A 21,105-nucleotide genomic window follows, 5' to 3' on the forward strand; every position below is an offset into this window, starting at 1 on the left:
CTTTCAGATTGTTGCTGTATCTACTACTCACTATTCTAACCAACATCCATGGTGTTGAAAGGTGCAGTCACTAGGTGTGCTATGTGCTAAAGTAATTGTCCCCCACATGCACATGCATCTATGAACACAGGGGTTGACTTGACACTAACAGTTGCCCGACTGCCCCTGCCCAATTCTTTTTATCCGCCCCTTGGGGGAAAAAAACCTTCCCTATTGTACCAAATTCATATCCACACACAGAGATATAATCTGGCTATGCGAGGCTACCTTGAATGAGAGCTGGCTGTCCAGGAATACACCAAGGTTCTTAGCAGCTGGAACCAAAGTCACCAAGGAAATGGTGAGATTTTGCATGGGGCAAGACTTGGCTTGGAAAAAGAGAAGCTCCGACTTGTCTGGGTTCAGCTTGAGATGATAGGCTGTCATCCACTGTGAGATGTCAGCCAGACATGCGGCAATCCACTCTTCCACCTGGGTGGCAGAGGGGGTACTAAATTCAGGTTCTCAGGAAAATCACTGATCAATAAGGTGAATCAACTATCGATTAATGATTTAATCATAGATTTGCCTCCCTAACTACCACCTACCCTCAATTACTGCATGTAATTATATGCCTACTAGAAGTTCGCGGCCCTTCGGGCCGCTCACGTCTAGAGATCGCGCCCGCTTTGCGGGCGCTCACAGCTAAATTGCAGCAGTGTTCCAACTGATATGGGCATATACTGTATGGAGATCTGTATGTCAGTCCTTTCACACTGGCAGAGAAACATAAGCATATATGCTAATGGAGAAACATAAGCATATACAGTGTATAGTATATGCTTATGTGAGAAATATGTTTGCGTCAGCAAAATAAGCAAACTTTCATTTTGGGAGGATTGCTCCCCCAAAAATCATGTTTTGGCATGAAACGGTTGCATTTTGTGCATTTGTGGCACGCCCTGCTTCTGGGAATTCGTTGAGCATACAACCCTTGACATGTGATTCGAATTTAGTCTTGACTGGATGTTTTGTTTGTGATTTTTGGCCTTTTCTGATAAATAGGCCCCTCCCACTAACTTTGGAAGCATATTACAGGTGAACAATATGGACTATGAAAATTGTCGCTTGAATATGTTTATTGCATGGGTCCAGAGAACATGTGTACCGATTTTGGTGAGATTTGGAGGAAATATGTCGAAAAGGAGCAAAAAGTGTGTTTTGAAGAAAATTTAAAATGGCGGAAAATCTGTCCTGATGCAAATGGGTGTGGCCTATGTGGGGACATGTGTCATGACCCAAGGAATCCTGGGGAAAATACATTTTGATTTTCCGACCTATGGTTAAAGAGTTATAGGGCAAAATGTGAAGTGGGCTGTTATAGCACCACCATGAGGCTGACCGTAATGATTATGAATCTCCCCTCTAAGTTATGCATTTTGAAAACATGACATTTACTTTATTACTATTCAAACCCCTCAGGTACAGGAAAGCTTGCTCTGTGTTGGCTTGGTGTGTTAAAATAAGGTATGATGTTAATGCGCAAGAGCGACAGGTAAATGCCACTAATGTAGATTTTGAAGTGAAGCACACTGCCAGAGTTCTATATCTATGTATCTATGTGTCTGTCTGTCTGTCTATCTATGTATGTATCTATCTAGCTACTGGGCAAAATGTGTAGGAACAGTGTCCAAAAATGTGTTAGAAAAAATTTGAGGGTTCCTGATATGAACAGAACCACTGTTCCATGGTGTATTCCTAGCAGCATGTAAAACAAAAGCACCTGATGGAGTTACAGTTGACTCATTTATTTCCTATGCAATCAATCAATCAATCAATCAATCTCTCTGGAAGAAGTTGCACGTGACTTCTGCAGCAGCACTGAGGCGCTCCAACGACCACTCTGACAAGCTAAATGATGGGTGCAGTAAATGTATTTGTCTGCATACAGCCCAATGAGCCCATAATATTAACATCGTAACAGTGCCCGTCATTTCAGCTGATATGGTAGCCCAAATTACCTGAAAACTGCTAATCAAGAAAATGTGTGACAGCTGTTTCAAAAGCTGTAGGATCAAAACGAATTTATTTTATTACATAAATTTAACTTAAACATGTTGACAACATTCCTTATTAATCATAAAAACAAATTCAGTATCACACATTGCTTTTTCTTAGTTTCCTAGGCCAATTACCAAAAAGCGGACCAAATTACCTGACTTCTTTTCAGATTCTAATGAGCTAATGTTAACCCTCACCCTCACTTCAACTGTTCTCTGTCTCACAGTTGAGAGCTCAACTGGGGCCCCCTGATGGCCATGTTGGTTAAAAAATAAAATAATAATAATAATCTCATGAGGCCCCCAGGCTGTGAGGGGGCCCCAGGCGGCTGCCTATTTTGCCTCTATGGGCTGCACGGCCCTGCTTCACCCTATACTTTGCGCTTCCAAAAAGTGTCCCAATTTACCTGACTTCACCCTATTGTTTTACAGCGTAGCCTACTTTGCGCTTCATTGCAGAGCTCCTGCTGTACAGTCTCTGAGTCTCAGTCTTCATTTGGATCAACAGATTTACAATCTTTTCTTTCTTGCACAAACATGTGATTTATAGGGGAGCTTTAGCAACACAGGATATACAGCTCGTTTTATGTTGACAGCACGGCACTCACAGCAGGCAGCGGCTTGAAAAAAAAAGAGAGAGAAAAAAAACTTTCACTCTCTTGCTTGGACAGAACGGGAGAAAAACACACATCAGCTGATCTTCACGCAGATAACATCTCGATGTGCGTCTTGCGCGAGGCGTTGTGAGCTTGCAGATCTGCTCTCCAGAATTACGTCAGAAGTTGAACTCTCTCTCTCTGAAATACGATTCTCTCTCTCGCGCTCTCTTTCTCTCTCTCTATTCGGTAACACTTCCCAACGTTAGGTATCAAGTAAAAGTACAAAAGTATCGCTACCAACATACCATGCTTGTTAACGGACTACACAAACACACACGCGTGTCTGGTCAAACATCGCATGCATAATCTACTCTTTATGGAGGGAAGCAATGTTTTGTTGAGAACATGGAGAACTGACACACACGCGTGGCTTAAATAAGTCATTTTTCTGCTGTAAGCTGCATTTTTAAGGTTGTCATTGCAGAAAGGGTAAAGTAGAAGGTTTAAAACACGCTATTCCTATCATATTCCAATGGCAGTGAGTGTCCCTGTGTAGTGTTTGGTGTGAAGCAGAACAGCTCCGCTCTGTCTTTCTACTCTCTCTACTCTCCACCCCCCCATCCTCCCCCCATCTCTGTTGCTTGCAGGCAGTTACTTAGTTGGAGTGCGTTGTGTTAACGCCCATATGTGACGCAAATCGCGTCGCCGGTCAACGTTGGATCATTCCGTCAGGAGTGGCTGCTCTGCGTGAGGCAAATTTTGTTAAATTGAAATAAATGCGGTTCAAAGAGTGGCATGTTTAAAATGTGGACATTTTAAAATTTTCACGTTTGTTCGACGTGGTGGCTATGTTTGTGAGAGGTGTTTGTGGGAATATGTAGCTAAACATTCTGGTTTAGGATTGCCTCCAAGTGCTCCGATATAGATGCTTGATATGGATGGTGGTGACACCAGCCTTACTGAAATGGTTGCACTGACGAAAAGACAGGAGGCGGAGCTGGGGTTGTCAGAATTGATGATGCTCATTTTGGAATGATGAGGAGGGACCAGATCCGAAATGACTACATTAGAGGATCAGCCAAGGTTAGAAGGTTGTGCCGTGGGTAAAACAAGAGAGGCAAGGTTTAGATTTAAATGTATTTAGACATTTCAGTTGGAGAATAAACCCCTTGAGATGCATCATCTCGTTTTCAAGGGGGGGTCCTCATGGTTTGGATGGTTCGGACCTGTGCAGACTGCAGAGGAGAGATGAGGGGTACATTGGGAGAAGGATGCTGAAGGTGTAGCTGCTAGGCAAGAGGAGAATAGGAAGACCAATGAGGATGTTTGTTTATGGATGCTGTGAGAGAGGACACACATGTGGCTGGAGTGGCTGAGCGAGGAAGAGGCAGACAAAAGAAGCTGATGAAAACGGATGATCCGTTGTGGCAACCTGGGAATTAGCAGAAAGAAGAAGAAGAATTTTAGGCCTATGCACTTATATACCCACCCAAGTAACATGGGGATTACTGTCACGCTTAGTAACAAATGATAAATATTGGATTGTCGAGTGCCTTTCAAACTGTGTGTAGTAGATTACTTAATGTAATTTGTACTAGTGCTTGAAATGATGTGCCAATGTGAAATGATGTGCCAATGATAATTTACTTTACTGTATTTCTCATTAATGGAAGAGGTTCCAAAATGACATGATCGCTGTCCGTGGTGCTGAACTCTCAAATTCTTTGAATTTGTGCAAGAAAAATGTAGCAAGGCTTGTAAGCCACACAGTTGTGTTTGTTTGTTGTAAAGCAATGTAATGTCAGGTTATTATTTAACACCATAATGCAACATTATAGAGCTTTTCTGAAACAGTATATTGTCCACCAGGCACGGGACTGTATAGTACAGCATAGTGGTTGGGGGGGGGGGGGGGGGGACACAGTCGTGTGTTCTGCCCCCAGTGCCTTTGACTTGTTCCGCCACTGCCGCATTCACATCATTAGGGCCGAAGTGGAAAGAGAGCAGCTACAGTTTCCTCCGGGTTCACATCAACGAGGATCTGAGCCAGTCATATTGTGTTGGCACCGCTGTTAAGGTGCTCTGACAATGGCGAACTGCTTGTGGTGTGTGTGTGTCTATATATCTATGTATATATCTTATGTGCAGTTGTGCACATGCTCCACACAGGCCAATGTATGGCTTTTCAGAGCAGTGCAACTGGATAAACAATTGGAACAATAAAGGATCATATCATGATCATGAGCCGGGAAAAACATTTGATGATCTACAAGCCAGCTTGTATATTAGCTATTTTCGGCAAGCGACGCCAGTATAAATTAAGCATGAGTCTTGACTTTGGCTCCTACTAAAAGTCCGCTAGTAAGGTTGTGGATAAGATTATGGTTAGAGATTAAAGAAAGAACATTGTGATTGTCCTAAGTCCACATGAGCGTCTCTGGCAGCCAGTTCCCAGATGTAAGGGTGTGCGTGCTTGCGTGCGTGTGTGTTAGTGCGCATGTGTATGGTGGTGGTGTGCATGTCCTGCAGTCATATGTCGTGTTGTTGTCTCCACCAGCCGAAGGCATGGGGGAGAGTATGTTTTTGCCCCTGTCCATGCGTGCGTGTGTGCGTCCGTCCGTCCGTTACCAGCTAATCTCCGGCGCCGTTGGACCGGTCACTGCCAAACATGGGCCTGTTCTAGCGCCACCAGGAGGCAGATTTTTGCAAAACTGACTTTTGCCAGAACTCCTACAGATTCCATCCTGATTTGCTAAAACTGGCTTCCAAAGTTTGCAGGATTGGTCCGTTTTGAATAAAATGCCTGAAATCATAAACGCAGTGTGCGATTTTGGCTGTCTCTCTGACTGTCTGTACAGGAAGTGATGTCACATGACATACTTTTTATGCCCATACATATATGAGTCATTCTGTACCACATCTCCATGTTTAGGCCAAACAGGTTCGCTCCATTTCTCCATGTATAGGTCCAAATGCCCAACGTCGAGCTTGACAAGGAGGATACCGCACATTTACCTCATCCACCCTTTCTTCTCTCTCCTTTTAGTATCTTTATCCTCCTCCTCCTTTTTTTCTTTTTTATTCTTCTCTTTTCTTCACAGCCGCCCCCATATTTACTTTAGAAAATATATATTAAATTCTAAGAACGTTTCGCGTACCAGTTCGATACAAGAGCGAATAAGCGCTACACTTCTGGAATCCTGTGCGTCGACTTAAAGTCGGATCCAGGCCTAATAACTTTATCTAGCCGCCCCGTTGCCACCTCCTTGTTACATTTTCTTTTCTGAGACACATTGTACCTCATCCACACTTTCTTCTCTCTCCTTTTGGTATCTTTATCCTCCTCCTCCTTTTTCTTCTGTTTTATTCTTCTCTTTTTTTGTCTTTCTTAGTCTTGTGTATCCTTCTCTTTTGGCTACTGTCTATGACGGTAGTCCCATATGACATGATGGACTGGACTATCTCCATATATAGTGTTATCCACATTTCGTGTAGCCGCCCCGTACAGGAAGTGATGTCACAACTCACTGACATCACACTGACATCACTCCCGTACAGAAGGAAGGTTACAGAAGGAAGGTTACGGAAAGAAGGAAGGAAGGAAGGACGGAAGGAAGGAAGGAAGGTCACTCAAGCGACATGTTTTTTCAGAGTATATGCGACCTTCGATCGCAACAAATGCCACTCTTTTCACATTGGCCTGTTATAGCGCCACCAGCAGTTGGACTTTTGTAAAACAAATTTTAGAACAAAATGCCTCAAATCATGCATGCCCTGTCACATTGCCATTAAAGGCCAAAGAAGACATATGGCACCCTTTTCACATTTAGCGCCACCAGGACCTAATAGACCTGGTGGGGACCTGTGCTCGGAAGAGCACTGCTTCTAGTTTCTTCTTTGATTTGCTTATGACCTTCGAGACAGAAGTGAGAGAACAGCACAGACAGGATGGATTTCATTTACCACTACCATTCAACCAACTCTCTCTCTCTATCTCTCTCTCTCTCTGTCTAGTCACTGATGTGGAACTGAAGAGGCTGAAGGATGCCTTCAAGAGAACCAGTGGCCTTTCCTATTACATGACACAGCAGTGCTTCTACAGGGAAGTGCTGGGAGATGGAGTTCCTCCTAAAGTTGCAGAGGTATGTTCAGAAACACGCACGCACGCACGCACGCACGCACGCACGCACGCACGCACGCACACGCACGCACGCACGCGCACACACGCACACACACACACACACACACACACACACACACACACACACACACACACACACACACACCCACACACACACACACACCCAAGCACTGCACATGTTCGCAGACATGTGACTTTGCAAGGCACAGACTGATACATCCACCTCAACAGGTTTACTGCAGTGATGCTCAACCTCCTCATGACAAGCCACAGAAATGACGTGACGCCGGATTGTATGCTGCAGGCATAAATGTGCTGCAGGCATAAAGGTTTAGAATGGTGAACTTAACTTTTTGATGAATTACTTAGATGGTGTCTAGATGAGGCTTTTCAACTTTTCAACTTAGTTTAGCAGCCTACACCATGTGAGGGATGATAGCTGTGGCTTTGATGGCCTCTCTGTACAACCGTACAAACAAAAGCCACACATCCAGATAGAGACATGCCAGGTACTATCTGTGACTGTTAGCCACCTAATTATAAACAAGACCCCCAGGCGAGCACCAGCACAATAATGACCCACTCCCCCCAAATCTCTGTTTTGGGGGGAGCCCAAAGCATTAATTTAGAGCTTTACAACTAAAATCCTGACTAGCACTCTCTGAGAACAAGCTTAACAAAGGGCACACCATTTAGATGAGGTGCGATGTCACACACTGACACAATTATTAACTATAATTAGTATGAGTTATTCTAGGCTAGGTTATTAGTTCTGGACGCTGGTTGTTTTATAAGCACAGCCAGTGATCCAACCTACTTTTTATCAGCTCTTTGGATGCTGGTATTTGAAATGTATGGCAGGGAGAATTAGTATAATTACATTATTTACATATTATTGCAGCTACATGTGTGTGAGCAACGCACTGGACCTTCGCAGTCATTACAAGACTCTCTGGATAATAACGTCAGCTAAATGTATTGTGTAATGTAATTGAAACCCCCACAGGAAGCTAACAGGACAGTTGGTTGAGTGCTCTATTGCAGGTATGATTAGATGACTGGACTCGGATAACACAGTCTGTTGAGAAACTTTTGGTAACACTTGCTATGCTTTCCATGTCTATAAGGTATTCTAAAGATACCTGTAGTGCGTTATAATAATATGCTTATAGAGTTATAGGACACTCCGACAGTATAATTATTTTCCTAAGCACTCATAAAAAACACACAGGGCTTTATAACACTAACAATAATCATAACATGTTGTAAAGTATTTTATAATAACTTATAAGGTCAAGTATTATACCTCCCTCTCCCCTCCCATCTCTTCTTGTTACCATGGCAGCTTTTAGTCCAGCGCAGTGGTGTAGATGTAAGGAAGGACACAACTGTGGTCAGAGACCTCTTCAAATGGCCAAATTAGTTCAAAGATGAGACATGCTCAATGTGTCCTTTGAGATGAAAGTGTATGTTTTTTTTCCTGACCTGAAACCGGGTTCAATTCTCGATTCTGTCCATCCCTTGAAAGAAATGTTTTTTTTTCCAAAGATGAAAGAAGTAATTTAATTGTGAAGTAGATTAGAGCAGAAATATACCATTCCACACACCAAAACTCCCAATTAGTAGGATTAAGGCCCTGTCTATACCTAAAAAATCCCCGGGCGTTTCTGACTTCGTTTTGAAACCTATACGCCTCCACACGGGCCCGTCTGCATGCATGCATATGTCTTCCATTATGCTTGAAATCATTTGATATTGGCATTTGATATCCAAACTTTGACAAAGAGAAGAGGCAGGCGCGTCGCGTCAGATATGCTCCGTTAACAAGACGAGGGCTGCATCTCGTTATTGATAATGAGCACCTTATCGATCCGGCTTATTGAGCCGGTGGAAAGCTATGTGAGACAACAAATTCAGAACATAACTGGTAGCCTATATTTTGCAACTGTAAGTTCGTGGCTGACCATGACCACCATCTATGAAGATGACATTTGACAAGAGTAACAAATATCATTCATTAGGGCTCCATCCCTAAATAAGACAGCGGAGCTCTCTAATGTTAACATGTCGTGAATGCGCTCATAAATATGGATATTCTACAGAGACTATTATGGGATTCTCTCATAGCAAGGAGGAGGAGGCGAGGAGCACAAGGTGACGTAAGCATGCAAGCAAAGAACTTCTCCGTTTACAGTGTCCACAAGGCAAAAGAAATACGCCCGGGTAACAAAAATGCACTGCAGCCGGAGTTTTGGAAACTATTCGGCTAGTCCTCCGTTTGCATGCGTTTGCATGTGGACACCCGTGTGCGTTCGTGGCTCTACCTCCCCGGGGATTAAAAATACGTTGTCGTCTGGACAGGGCCTTAGACTCTTCCTCAGACTGATTAGTATGATTAGAGTATGGCCTGGCATAGACCAGTAGTTCTCAAACCGTTTTGGCTGCAGTACCTCCTTTCACTAGCAGCTCAGTGGCCTTGTGGTTGGAGTGTCCGCCCTGAGATTGGGAGGTCATGGTTCGAACCCTGGGTCATATGAAAAATGGGACCCAATGGGACAAGCCTCCCTGCTTGGCACTCTGCATCAAGGGCTGCATCAAGTCCCTGCTACATACTAGCGTCATGTCCAGGGGGGTGTACATCTAGCTGCCTCGGGCTACAGAAACAGGAGATAGGCTCCTGCCCTATGGGCCTCATGGCTCGGCAAGTCGTACAAAATATTGCCAACCAATCATCAAGGACGATGATACACGAAAGAAGAAGACTACCGGTACCTCCTTTCACTGATTTCTGACCCCCCCCCCCCCTTTCCTGACTACACATTGAAAATTGGAAATACTCTGCTAAAGTAAAAAATAAATACCTCAAAATTGTATCTAAGTACAGTACAGTGCTTGAGTAAATGTTCTTTGTTACTTTTCACCACTGTACATGACATGCCAGGCAGAATCCAGGAAGTTGATTTTGACTGACCAAAGGGCAACTCTGGGGTAGAGTTGGAGGAGGAAGTTCACCTGACCTTGACAGAAGACGTGAAGATTGACTGGCAGGATTGGCATAGCTCTGTGCAAGTCACTCCCATTATTATGCACACATGATATGTGAATATTAGAGAATTATTAACCTATCTATTACATACTTCAAGTTCCTGTATGTTGATTAAGAAAAAGAAAAAACTCAACCTCAACGTGTTCCAGCCTTGGCTAATGCTAGTCTTTTTATTTGTTTTATAGCCACTTAGTGTCTATCAGCTGTTTCATATCAGTTCCTTGTCCCTGGCCTTGCTTGAACTGCCAGCCTCCAACTCCACCATCGTCATGGGACCACAGGTTTTGAATACGTCTAATCTGGTCGGCCACATGAAAAGGGTCCAGTTCAAGTAGTGGAGAGGAGGGTATAGGGCCAGAGAGTGTGCTGTGCAGCAAACATCTCTGTCTTTACAATATCACCCATCTTACACACCTATTATTACAGTAAAACTGTATAAGGGGCCTGCAAATGAATGAAGGAAAGAAACCAGTTTCTGTTCTCTGTCAGGTACCCCTGCTCTGTTTATTGTACATAAAACAGTTGTATAGGTGTGTCATTTCCCATAATAACAGAGAGGGGTACACAATGGCAATACGGTGAACCGTTTCCTTGTTATTTTATTGATTTATTTACTTGTATTTATCCACTTCTCCATTGCTGTCTTCCTATTCACCGCTCTGCTCATGTTATTCTGGTCTGAGACCCCAGTGTGTTTAATATGCTGTGGTAAATCCATTCAGCAGATGACTTCCTCGTCTGTTCGACAAAGCTGGGGAGGTTATGGTGAAATTGTCCACACACATTCACACTCATCTCCTTGGTGCTGCGTTGCAGGTGAACCCATGTCATGACTTGAGGTATGCTGCCTTACACTGGATTGTTTGTCGCTTGAGTCATGCTTATATAATTGATTGTGTATTTCAATGCACCAGCACACAAATAACAAAAGGTTAAGCGTGTAACTGCCATTTAAAAGTAACTGTTATATAAATAATATTAATTATAGCTGTGTTACACCTTACACGCTTGTTATGTTTTTCAATGCGCCTGTCTGCAGTTCTCAGATTGGATTTAAATCACTGGAAGAAGTGCTTGGTTCTACTTTTTTTTCTAACACAGCTCAGTGCTGACATAAACCACTAGTAGTGGCAGTAGAACCACCCTACTTGGTCCAGAGCTGCACAGCGATATTAATGTTTCATATTGTGTCATTAAGTTGTGTTGCTGGCCAAAATCTGTTGCATCAACTTAAAAACAAGTGGCACAGGAAGGCGGAAAGGCGGCTTTGTATTCTATGTATAAACTTCAGTTAAGTTTTACTTGAGTTTTTAATGGCTTGGCTAGGTAACCACAAGGCAGTGGAAAAACATTGCCCGACAGATAAAAACAGTCACATTATTTGGACTCCACAATGAGAGATGGTTTCTGTGTCCAGAGTATGTATTGTGCAATTTTAATTTGTATGAATATGATACTATGGTTACACACAGATAACTGTGAACACTTCAAAGTGTACTGTATATGCATAAAACCTTTTTAAACACACCTCTCTACCTATAATCTCAGAGACTAATATGTTGGTAGTGTAGGCTTTTGTTTGTATACCAAGCCATTACTCCTGCTGATTTAGTTACCACTCCCTGACGCATTGTTTAAACGAGCAGAATAATATCGAAGCACTGACGGTGACAAGAAATTCAAGCCTGGTTTATTTGTATTTGTAGTTAAAAACTACAAAAGTACGCTCGTCGGGGCACAGATTTCCACCATGTTGCCTAAACATGGACTGTGTCAGTAGTGGGGTGCAACCGTCAGGACACGAGGAAGGCGCAGGGGGAAATACAGATGGTGTAACTGTTTGCAATGTTTCATTCCGATTGGTTTGTGAGCGGCGAATGTTGGGCACAGCTGGACAGATTGTTGGTAGGAGATTTTGATGGACAGTGATGAAAACATAACTAACTGCAGCCTGTGGTAGATTGAGTTGACTGACTGACTGCCGTGTAAAGGGAATTACAGTAATTGATATGGGTGCACGAGCGAACACAAAGTCGCTGATTTTACCAAGCTCACAGTGTGTCGCATCCGTGAGTCTGCAACATGTTATAAGCTTTTACAGTACATCTGTTATTTTTGGTGCATAACACTGTTGTATAATGGAGCATACATTTGGCATTAAAATGTTTTATTTTGGCAATGGCAAGAAGCTACCACCCACAAAATACATTTTGAAATCAAATGTAATGTCTGAATCAAAGATGACAAGAGTTTTTGCATGAGTATGTAGCTGTGTAGTCCCTTAGAATTTTGTAGGCTACTTGTAGCTTAACCTTTACATTTTCTAAGGCCACACACAGGTGAAATTATTTAGACAGGACTGGTTTTAACTTTAGCAGAACAAAAGAATTGAAAATATCAGCAGAGGTTAAATTAAATAGAGTGACCATCTATCTCTTCAGTGCCAAGGCCAGGACTGGAGGCCTCAATAGTGCTGATTAGGGCAGCAGTTGTAAGCATCAGAGTGCCTGGCAGTGAAATGGGTAATGGACTCAAAGCAGTTTAAAAGTCAGAGATTTATTAGTTGGACATGGGGAAATTAGGAATGTGGCATCAAACATGAGGGGCCATTGACAGTTGTGTCAGGGCATAAGAGATGAACAATCACTTGCATCAGATTAACTCTTCACTCACATAGATCACAGCCAACAACACAAATTCCACCAAAGTCCAGTATTGGTCTGTAGCAGGTAGATGACATCTACTCTCCTCATTTGAACCAGATGTGTTGCACGCACCGCAGTGGTAGTGAAGTATTCTTTGTTTTATTAGTGCCCCACCAGACCTCCAGGTGGGTCTAGGTCCATCTGCCATCTTGCTTCCTTCCATCTATCTGAGATCTTGTTTGGAGTGTGTCCCTATACCATAAATCTTGAGATGACCAAAATTGGTGTATGGTTACATCTAGGAAAGCTGGTGTCTTGCGTAACAAAAGTAGGTCACTGTGAGTCCAATCACTGCTTCATCTAGTGTGTGTGTTGGCAGAGAGAGGGAAGAACATGTAATACAGCTCTCCAGCTAGAATCAAACCAGGGATGTTGCAATTATAATTGCGCCAGCAGAGCGCGCAAGTACTGCGTGTGCTGCGTATTTATGTATGTCGGTGTCTGTGTTTGTTTAAGCCTGTAGCCCAATCAGGGACCAGTATTTCTGGCAACGTCATCATTAACAGCCAATGAGGGAGCAGCATTCCCGGTGATGCCAGTGGTGAGCGCACCTTATGCCCATATATGGGCTTTGTCCCTTTTGTGGTCATATATGGAGCTGACTGAGTGATTTGTATACTTTATTCAGACTGTGAATAGACTAGAGACAGGAAATACGGAGAGCATGGGAAAGATACAGTTAATAATATTCTGGTCAGCCGGGACTGCAACCATGTGGTATCATGTGTCCTAACCATTCAGATATCGGGTCACCCAAACAGTGATTCATTGTTGAAACTAATGTTGTGATATATGATATGCAATTATATCATGCAGACCCTTTGCAGTATTGACATCAAGTAGAGTGCTATAAATCATATCATTTGATCTCAGAATCCACATGGAAATGACTGGATCCAGTGCTGGATCGAGTATGGATTAGACTTCATTTTGGGCAACCTGTGAAGTCAGTTGTCCATGACATATTTATGATAACTCCAAATTTGGGCAATACAAATGTCTGGAGGTAGTAGAGGTCGTTCGCCTACTGGCAGTGTGCACAAGATGATGAGCTCTGGTCGGTCCAGCATTTCGTGAGATTAGATCTGGATAAACTCAAGCAGATGACATTTTAGTTGACAATTAATTGTCGATCAAATCATATGCAATTAATGATTTAATTGTGTCGTTGAACACTGGAACATTATGAATAAAGAATACATTTCTGTTTGGCTTTTAGGCTTCATAAACAAAAGGTGCACAATTAATGCAGCATAACGACTTATGACCTATCCTTATTTTGATGCTGGATGTTTTTTTTCCTTGCTTCCTTGGTGAACAGAAACTGCAAATTCAGCTAAAGCAATTCAATATTCATTTTTGGATGATACTTTTGGCGGCTTGATTCCTTCTTGTAGGTTATAATGTGTGCATATACCAGCTCAGTGGCCTTGTGGTTAGAGTGTCCACCGTGAGACTGTCAGGTCGGGATTCGATCGCTGGTCGGGTCATACCAAAGACGGTAGAAATGGGACCCAATGCCTCCCTGCTTGGCACTCATCATCAAGGGTTGGATGGGGGGGTTCTATCACCACTACTGATTCCCGAGTGCGGTGCGGCTGCAGCTCACAGCTCCAAGAGATGGGTCAACGGCAGAGAACAAATTTCAAATTACAGCAATGTATGTGACAAATAATATATTATTATTATTATTTTATTTGAGTTCTCCTTCAAGCAATGTTGAAATGCCTCCTATATGAAATGTGGACAAAGCATTTAGCTAATAAAATGGTTTAAGAACCTAAGAAACCCAGCATACCTACCTTCATGCCTTTTTGGACACTTGACAAGTGGCAATACACAATTCTGCAACTGTGTAACTGTTACATGGTATTTCTAAATATTAATCACCTTTGTCCCAAAGCTGGTTATCTTTATCTTTTTTATTTAATATTATTATAGCTATGTAAAAAAGATGATGCCATGTTGTTGAATCAGAAAACCACATTATGTATTTTAGTCTTGCATAAGCCAGATTGAGATTGTTATCAGTAACAAACAGCCACCTCACCATTACAATGATAAGTTGAGGAAGTGCCAGCATTTCATCAATCTTCAGCGCTATTTGTGTTACAGCAAAGTAATATTCTAGAGAGAGCGAAAGTGTGAGAGAGAGGAAATACATGGGTACTTGGAAACGGGACGAAAAAGAGGAAGAAAATACACAATGAAGTAGCATTTCTGTTGTTACAAAACATCCACATAGTTTTCTTTTGGCAAAGAGTTCATCGTTTGACTTCCCTTCTCCAGACTCTGTGACCTGCTGACATGACCTCTGCCATAGATCACTGAGCTCTCTGACTGTAGGGTCACCCCAGGGCTGCTCCGCGCCCTGGCCTGCCCACACTGAGACACACGCACTGAAGCGCGCACACACACACACACACACACGCACACACACACACAAACCAAACAACAGTGAGTCAACTGTCACAAAAGCACACTCTCACGTGTACGCATGCACGCACGCACGCACACACACACACACAGACACAGTGTCTTGGTCTGGCCAGTGTCATACAAAGACATCAACCGTGTGGCAGTATTGCAGCAGTGCCATCTAGCCTTGCTGTCTAGCTGTCAAGATATAGTAGTGTAGCTCTGCTCTTTAAAACATACACTACCTACTTATATAAAGGTAGTAACTGTCTTCGTCTACTGTTCAACTTTCTTCTGTTGATGTATTTTATAGTTGTTTTACACACAGTAAAAAGTTAAAACTGTTCATGATGTATCTATCCTCTTCATCATCTCCCCCTATCTAATGGTGTCTGTTAATGCACCATGAATCAGTTGGACAGAAAACAATGACCCCAGGGCGTAGAATTGCAGTGTTCATTACTTATGATTTGTCTGTTATAGCTTGCAGATGCACTCAGGCAGGCTTATTTTCCTGTTTTTGGCTGATGCTCTTATCCAGAGCCACCTACAGTCCATGAGCAGATAGTGCTCGAGTGCACAAGACAACAGAGACGTCTAGGTTTTATACTGCCTTGTGTGAGGATAAAAACTGATGACCTTCTGTTTGCAGTCAAGTGTCCAGCCTGCTGCCATGTTTGACATGACATCATCATCATCATCATACCCGGATGTTATGCGGGAACGCCTACTGAGTGGCAAAAAAAATAACTTTCTGGCCTTGACAGCTCATATATCCAAAAAGAAAAGTCCTATCTGATTGCATTAAACAATGTTAAACTCCATTTGCCACTTGATTTGCCATTCACGTTATGCATGCACGTACCCTCTATATTCGAAATATTTACACATTGATTCATCAGAAGATAACATTTTCATCCCTACTGAAGAAACGTGACAGTACAAATAAATTATCATTTTAACAGTTGGTCCATAAATATAATGATTGATTTTTGGTCATATCACTACAGCTCTCTCTTTTAGATTATTCTGTTTCATGTGACACCAGAACCAGTTCCGGTATGACCTACATAGAGTACTGGCGATAAAGTCATTCTGAGTTCTTTAGTTGACTCATTCTTAGAAGATGTTCTCACACCCACGTATTGACGGTAATATGCTGTGTTTTGCAAATGCAGCAGACTGCAGACTTCTTGGTTTTGTGTTTCTCATCTTGTTATTTAACCGTAACCTACACTGTGTTGTTTCTCTTGAGGTCCCTGAGTTGTTGTTAAAATTTTCTTTTACCTCATTGGATTGTCAATATGTTCAACTCAGAGAATGTATTGAAAATAAAAGTGTGTGTGTTTGTTGCATAACTCCATTCACTGGTTGTTGAAAACCAGCCCTGCAAGATTAAATGTCCCTCATCCATGAATCTGGCCCTGGCAATGCCACACACCATGCCATTAAGAGGCGTAATACAAAATAACCACCAATAAATCAATGTACAGGCGCAACAGCAGGACCCACTGACTCTTTGGCTTGTACTGGATTTGTCTCTAATTTGACCATGCACCTTATGTATATTTTACATATATTTGATATTGTGTCTTGCTATTTGAATTTGTTCCTCTATTTCTCTATGTTTATGACTCTTTGTTTTTACTGCAAAACATTGGGGGCTTGTACAAACATATAATTCACACACTCATTTATACCTGTAAAGTAAACTTGTTGTGATTTGACAATAAAGTCGAAGTTGAGTTTGTTTCACACCCTGACATGTGAAACACCACGTTGCTCCTTTTGCAATGGGTCGCTGACAATGTTTTTCTCCTCTAGCGCTGTCCTCACAACATCTGTCCTCTTGTCCGTCCAGGTGATCTACACATCGTTCGGAGGCTCGTCTAAAGGCCTGCACTTCAACAACCTCATTGTTGGTCTGGTGCTGCTGACCAGAGGGCGAGATGAAGAGAAGGCCAAATGTAAGTAGATCTGTCATGGACCAGGATGGGTTGTTAATAGAGATGATACCATTAAAATCAAGACACATTTATTTCAGCTATTCTTTAAAGTTAAAGAAACTGGACAGATATGAGTAAACCGACGTCTTTCTATCTGAGTCTGCTCACGTCAGCACACATCACTGTTGTCGGGCAACAGTTTCTATTGTGTGTGCACTTTGTGCCTTGTTACCTGCATGTCTACTACATTATAAAGTTTAAGTTGTCTGTCGGTGGCTGGGCGTATCATGCCAAATTATGACCTGACATCAGCATTAATTAGCATCATTGGTCAACAGTTTCTGGTGTGTCTGAAGTCATATGTCCATATGGATATCCCCGATGTCAGAGCGAATTTCTGTTGTATGGGGGCAACACTTTCTGTTGTTTGGGACATCAGACCATAAATCAAAAGAAGTAGGGAGAGAGAATGTGAGAGTCTATTTTACACCATGACGTCTGACCTGGGTTGGATCAGCCAGAGAGGGTGTCTATAAAATATTATTTCGAGGCAATTGTATTGGCAGATATGAAAGATCACTTATCAATTTCACAGAGTTATTAATAAGTGGTCCCAGCCCTACCTTTTAACAGATATCTGGTCTTTGCATTGATTCGGTCACCTGCTGCTCTCCAGTTGGTCTTCTGTGAGGTGAAGAATAGCAGACTATACTCTCCCACATGATGTGTAAGGTTCACTGTTGACCTCACAGTGGTAGATTTAAATACGGGGAGGTTGGGAAGCAGCGACAGCTGAGTGGTTAGTGATTCAGATGAGCTATAAATCTTTCTCTCCCTCAAGGTTAAACAAGGACCTAACCCTTGTTTAACCCTAACCCTTTTATCAAGGCTCGGACCTCGGTCCAACTTACTCTAATTCAGATGCTCTCTTTCTTACAATAATGGGCTGCAGTGCACAATTTCCAGTCCCGGGTTTTCAGAAGTTGGCATAGTCATTTCCTGGTTTGAACTGGAAATGCATCATTTTATGAAGGTGTCATGTGTTCCCATTTCAAATGTGCTGCTGAGTCAATCAAACGAGAAAAAGGGAAAAGTCTGGGTGCTCGGAAGTAAAAAAACAAAACAAAAGTGGGACGAAGGTGCTCTTTGGTGGGGGACTGAAGCTTGCAACAAAGGAAAAAGAAACCAAGGCACTCTTCTAGTGAAAAAGTTAAAAAGCTTTTATTATGAGATGGCTAGTTCATAATATTGACACAATTAAAAACTGGGATAACCATGGGAGACTGAACCGGAGCAGGAAATGAGTATGCCACCTCCTGGAAACCCAGGACTAGACATGCACAAGGCCTAATACACAAACCCTCTCCCCATCCATCCCTTTCTGCTATTGACTGCAACCCTCACCCCCTCTCTCTGGTTGTGATCGATGTGTGAAAGGGGCCCCACCATGCTTTTCAAAATATATATTTTATATACATTTTCGTCCATAATACGGTTTTATACAGGTTTTAGCCTAAACAACCACTCGGATATTGAAATTTCATGTTCTGTCTGTCTCTAATTCCAAGCCGTTTCAGATACAATACCAAAATGCCCTTTGTTGGCAACGGGACGCCGTCTTTGGGCTAAAATTAGAACGACACAGAGAACATAAGAGAACTACGATGAGAACCGTCAATCGTAATCTTCTCTGTATCGTTCCAATTTTAGCACCACTTTACCTCATGGTTCCACCTCATATATATAGTCTCAATACAATATAGCCTCCCAAAAAGTAACGCCCCCTTCTCGAGGGGGCCCAATAGGAAATGAGCCCCCTATGACATATTTGGGGAAGATTTCAAAAGAGTACCATTCAGACATGGCCATTCAGAAAATTAACTGAAAGGCAAGGCTTAGAGTTAATGAATGTTTTTTTTTTGTGGGCTGGTAGAGAGACTGGGAAGACCAAAAACAGGAAAAAAATGAAAAATGTGAAATTCATGGTTGGGCCCCTTTAAAGCGGTTCAAGGCCATCTCTAGCTTCACCATTGCTGTTAGTGTGTCTGACTGCCTGTTAAACATAAGAATTAACCAACTCTCTCTCTCTCTGTGTGTGTGTGTGTGTGTGTGTGTGTGTGTGTGTGCGTGTGCGTGTGTGTGTGTGTGTGCGTGCGTGTGTGTGTGTGTGTGTGTGTAGACCTCTTCAGCCTGTTTGCCAGCGAGCCTGGCGGCTATGCAGCGAGGGATGACATGGAGGCAGTTCTCCGTGTGTTGGATGGGGAAGTCCCGCCCTCCCTCAGGAAGTTCTTCACTGAGGTCAGCCACCATCTTTGGATTAGGAGACAGCCAAATCTCTCCGCTATTGGGCATCATGGGCTTTATAAATAGATGGGATGTGGTGGTAGAGTCAAAATAGATAAACAAGAAATGCCCCTTGCCCATGCATGTAAAAATGACAGCACTTTGCCATGATCTAAAGCAGTGGTTCTCAAACTTTGAAATTTGAAGGTCTCTCCTTATCTTTGACAGTGTACAAATGGAACCAAATGGACCCGTTAGGTTCCATTTATACACTGTCAAAGATACACACTTGTAAGGGTCAATTCAGACCCCCATAAAGGAACCTATAGAGTCCCTGAAATGTACTTTGAGAACCACTGATCTAAAGCACTTTGGGGTCCCAAACAGTGGGACCCATTTGTGGGTCATTGACCAATTGTTATGGGTCACTACTCAAGTAAAAATCCCATTTTATTTTCCTACATTTAAAAAAATGTAATTATATGTTTCCCCGGGCATCAAATATCATTTCTCTTTTGGGTCTCGACCTGAAAAGTTTGGGAACCACTGATCTAAAGGATGTGTTTATAATAGGCCTATCTCTGAAACTAATCTTTCATTGAAAGTGAATGATGAGCAGCCGGCTGTCACTTCCTGCCTAATAATCTCTTTACATACTTCTTTACACAAGTACGTTTTATCTGCCATGCCCATTTGCATGGATCAGGAAGTTGTCTTGGCATGCATAGATAAAGATAGAGAACACCCTTGTAGCAGTTGCTGCTATAACTTATGTTCAACAAATGACTTGTCTTATAGTTACTGGATCTCTTCTCCACTAGTCAATCCCTAACATTTTAGTCTATTTTCTTTTTCTTTTTTGATGAAATTGTCAGTATATTTAGTCATTTTTCAGTCAATGAAAAAAGGTAGTCGGCGAACAATTTTTGACATAGTTTTAGTCAACAGTCTCTGAAACACAGACAGTTCTCCTTGGCACCAGTCATCTGCTAATTGGTTTAATTAAAGTTCCCTGCAAATATGTGCCGAGGGCTACATGTTGCTAGCCTGATTTCAGACTCAGCTCACGCTTTAGTCTGAAGCTGTGCTCTATTCTAAGCGATTTACAGGGAGGGACTTTTTTTGCGAGCGTGCACGCGCGCGAGTGATCGCGATGCACGGTGATCGAGACGCACGGTGAACGGGACGCGCGGTCGCGGACTGTGTGTGTGATTGTGTGTGTGTCTCTGTCTGTGCCAGTGACAGAACTGCGACCAGAAACATGTAATCAACATAAACAGCTTGGTGAACTCAGCGCGTGCGTGTGTGTGCGTGTGCCTTCCTCAGCCTGCCTGTGTGTGAACTTCGTTTGAATCGTTTCAACTGCTGCGCGGATTGGATATTCGTTAGACCCACCCCCACCCCCCGCGCTCATTGGAGCAACAGAAAATAAAAAGTGATTCCTGTACTCAGCTCCAGACCAGAGAAAGAGTCCACTCTGAGAGTGGGCGGGGTCTCTGGTCTGGAAGCAGGCTAACATGTTGCCTTCCTCCATCATTATATGGACATACTGTTTTACAAACCAAAGCAGTGTCATCAGCTGGTGCCACAGAGAGAAGAGAAAGTTTGGCATTACAGAGAGGCACTGCAGGTTCTTAACTGGATTACAAAGGGGCTTTTGAGCTTTTCAATCAGATCCCACCACACACACACACACACACACACACACACACACACACACAGGCACACACACACACACACACACACACACACACACACACACACACACACACACACACACACACACTGGCTCATGGGCACTGATTAGGGATGAAAAGTTAATCTGATTACAAGTGCCCTAGGCTCCCAGAGATGCCATGGTAATAGTATATACCAATTTATGTCTGATATTGTTTATGAACTATCTTACGTTCATACGATCAGTTATG

General features: G+C 42.7%; 1 protein-coding gene across 3 annotated transcripts in view; it reads left to right on the forward strand.

Moving 5' to 3' along the window:
• usp32 (ubiquitin specific peptidase 32) overlaps positions 1 to 21,105 on the forward strand; it is an 84,349-nt gene that overhangs the window by 13,434 nt on the left and 49,810 nt on the right. For all 3 annotated transcript variants that reach the window (XM_080730928.1, XM_080730929.1, XM_080730930.1), the window contains exons 2-4: positions 6,653 to 6,780; positions 16,810 to 16,915; positions 19,074 to 19,192. In XM_080730928.1, the coding sequence (XP_080587054.1) occupies positions 6,653 to 6,780; positions 16,810 to 16,915; positions 19,074 to 19,192 (353 nt within the window). The remainder of the gene's footprint in view (positions 1 to 6,652; positions 6,781 to 16,809; positions 16,916 to 19,073; positions 19,193 to 21,105) is intronic.

This window comes from Nannobrachium achirus, assembly GCF_963921795.1.
Source record: "Nannobrachium achirus genome assembly, chromosome: 8".
Lineage (NCBI taxonomy): Eukaryota > Metazoa > Chordata > Actinopteri > Myctophiformes > Myctophidae > Nannobrachium > Nannobrachium achirus.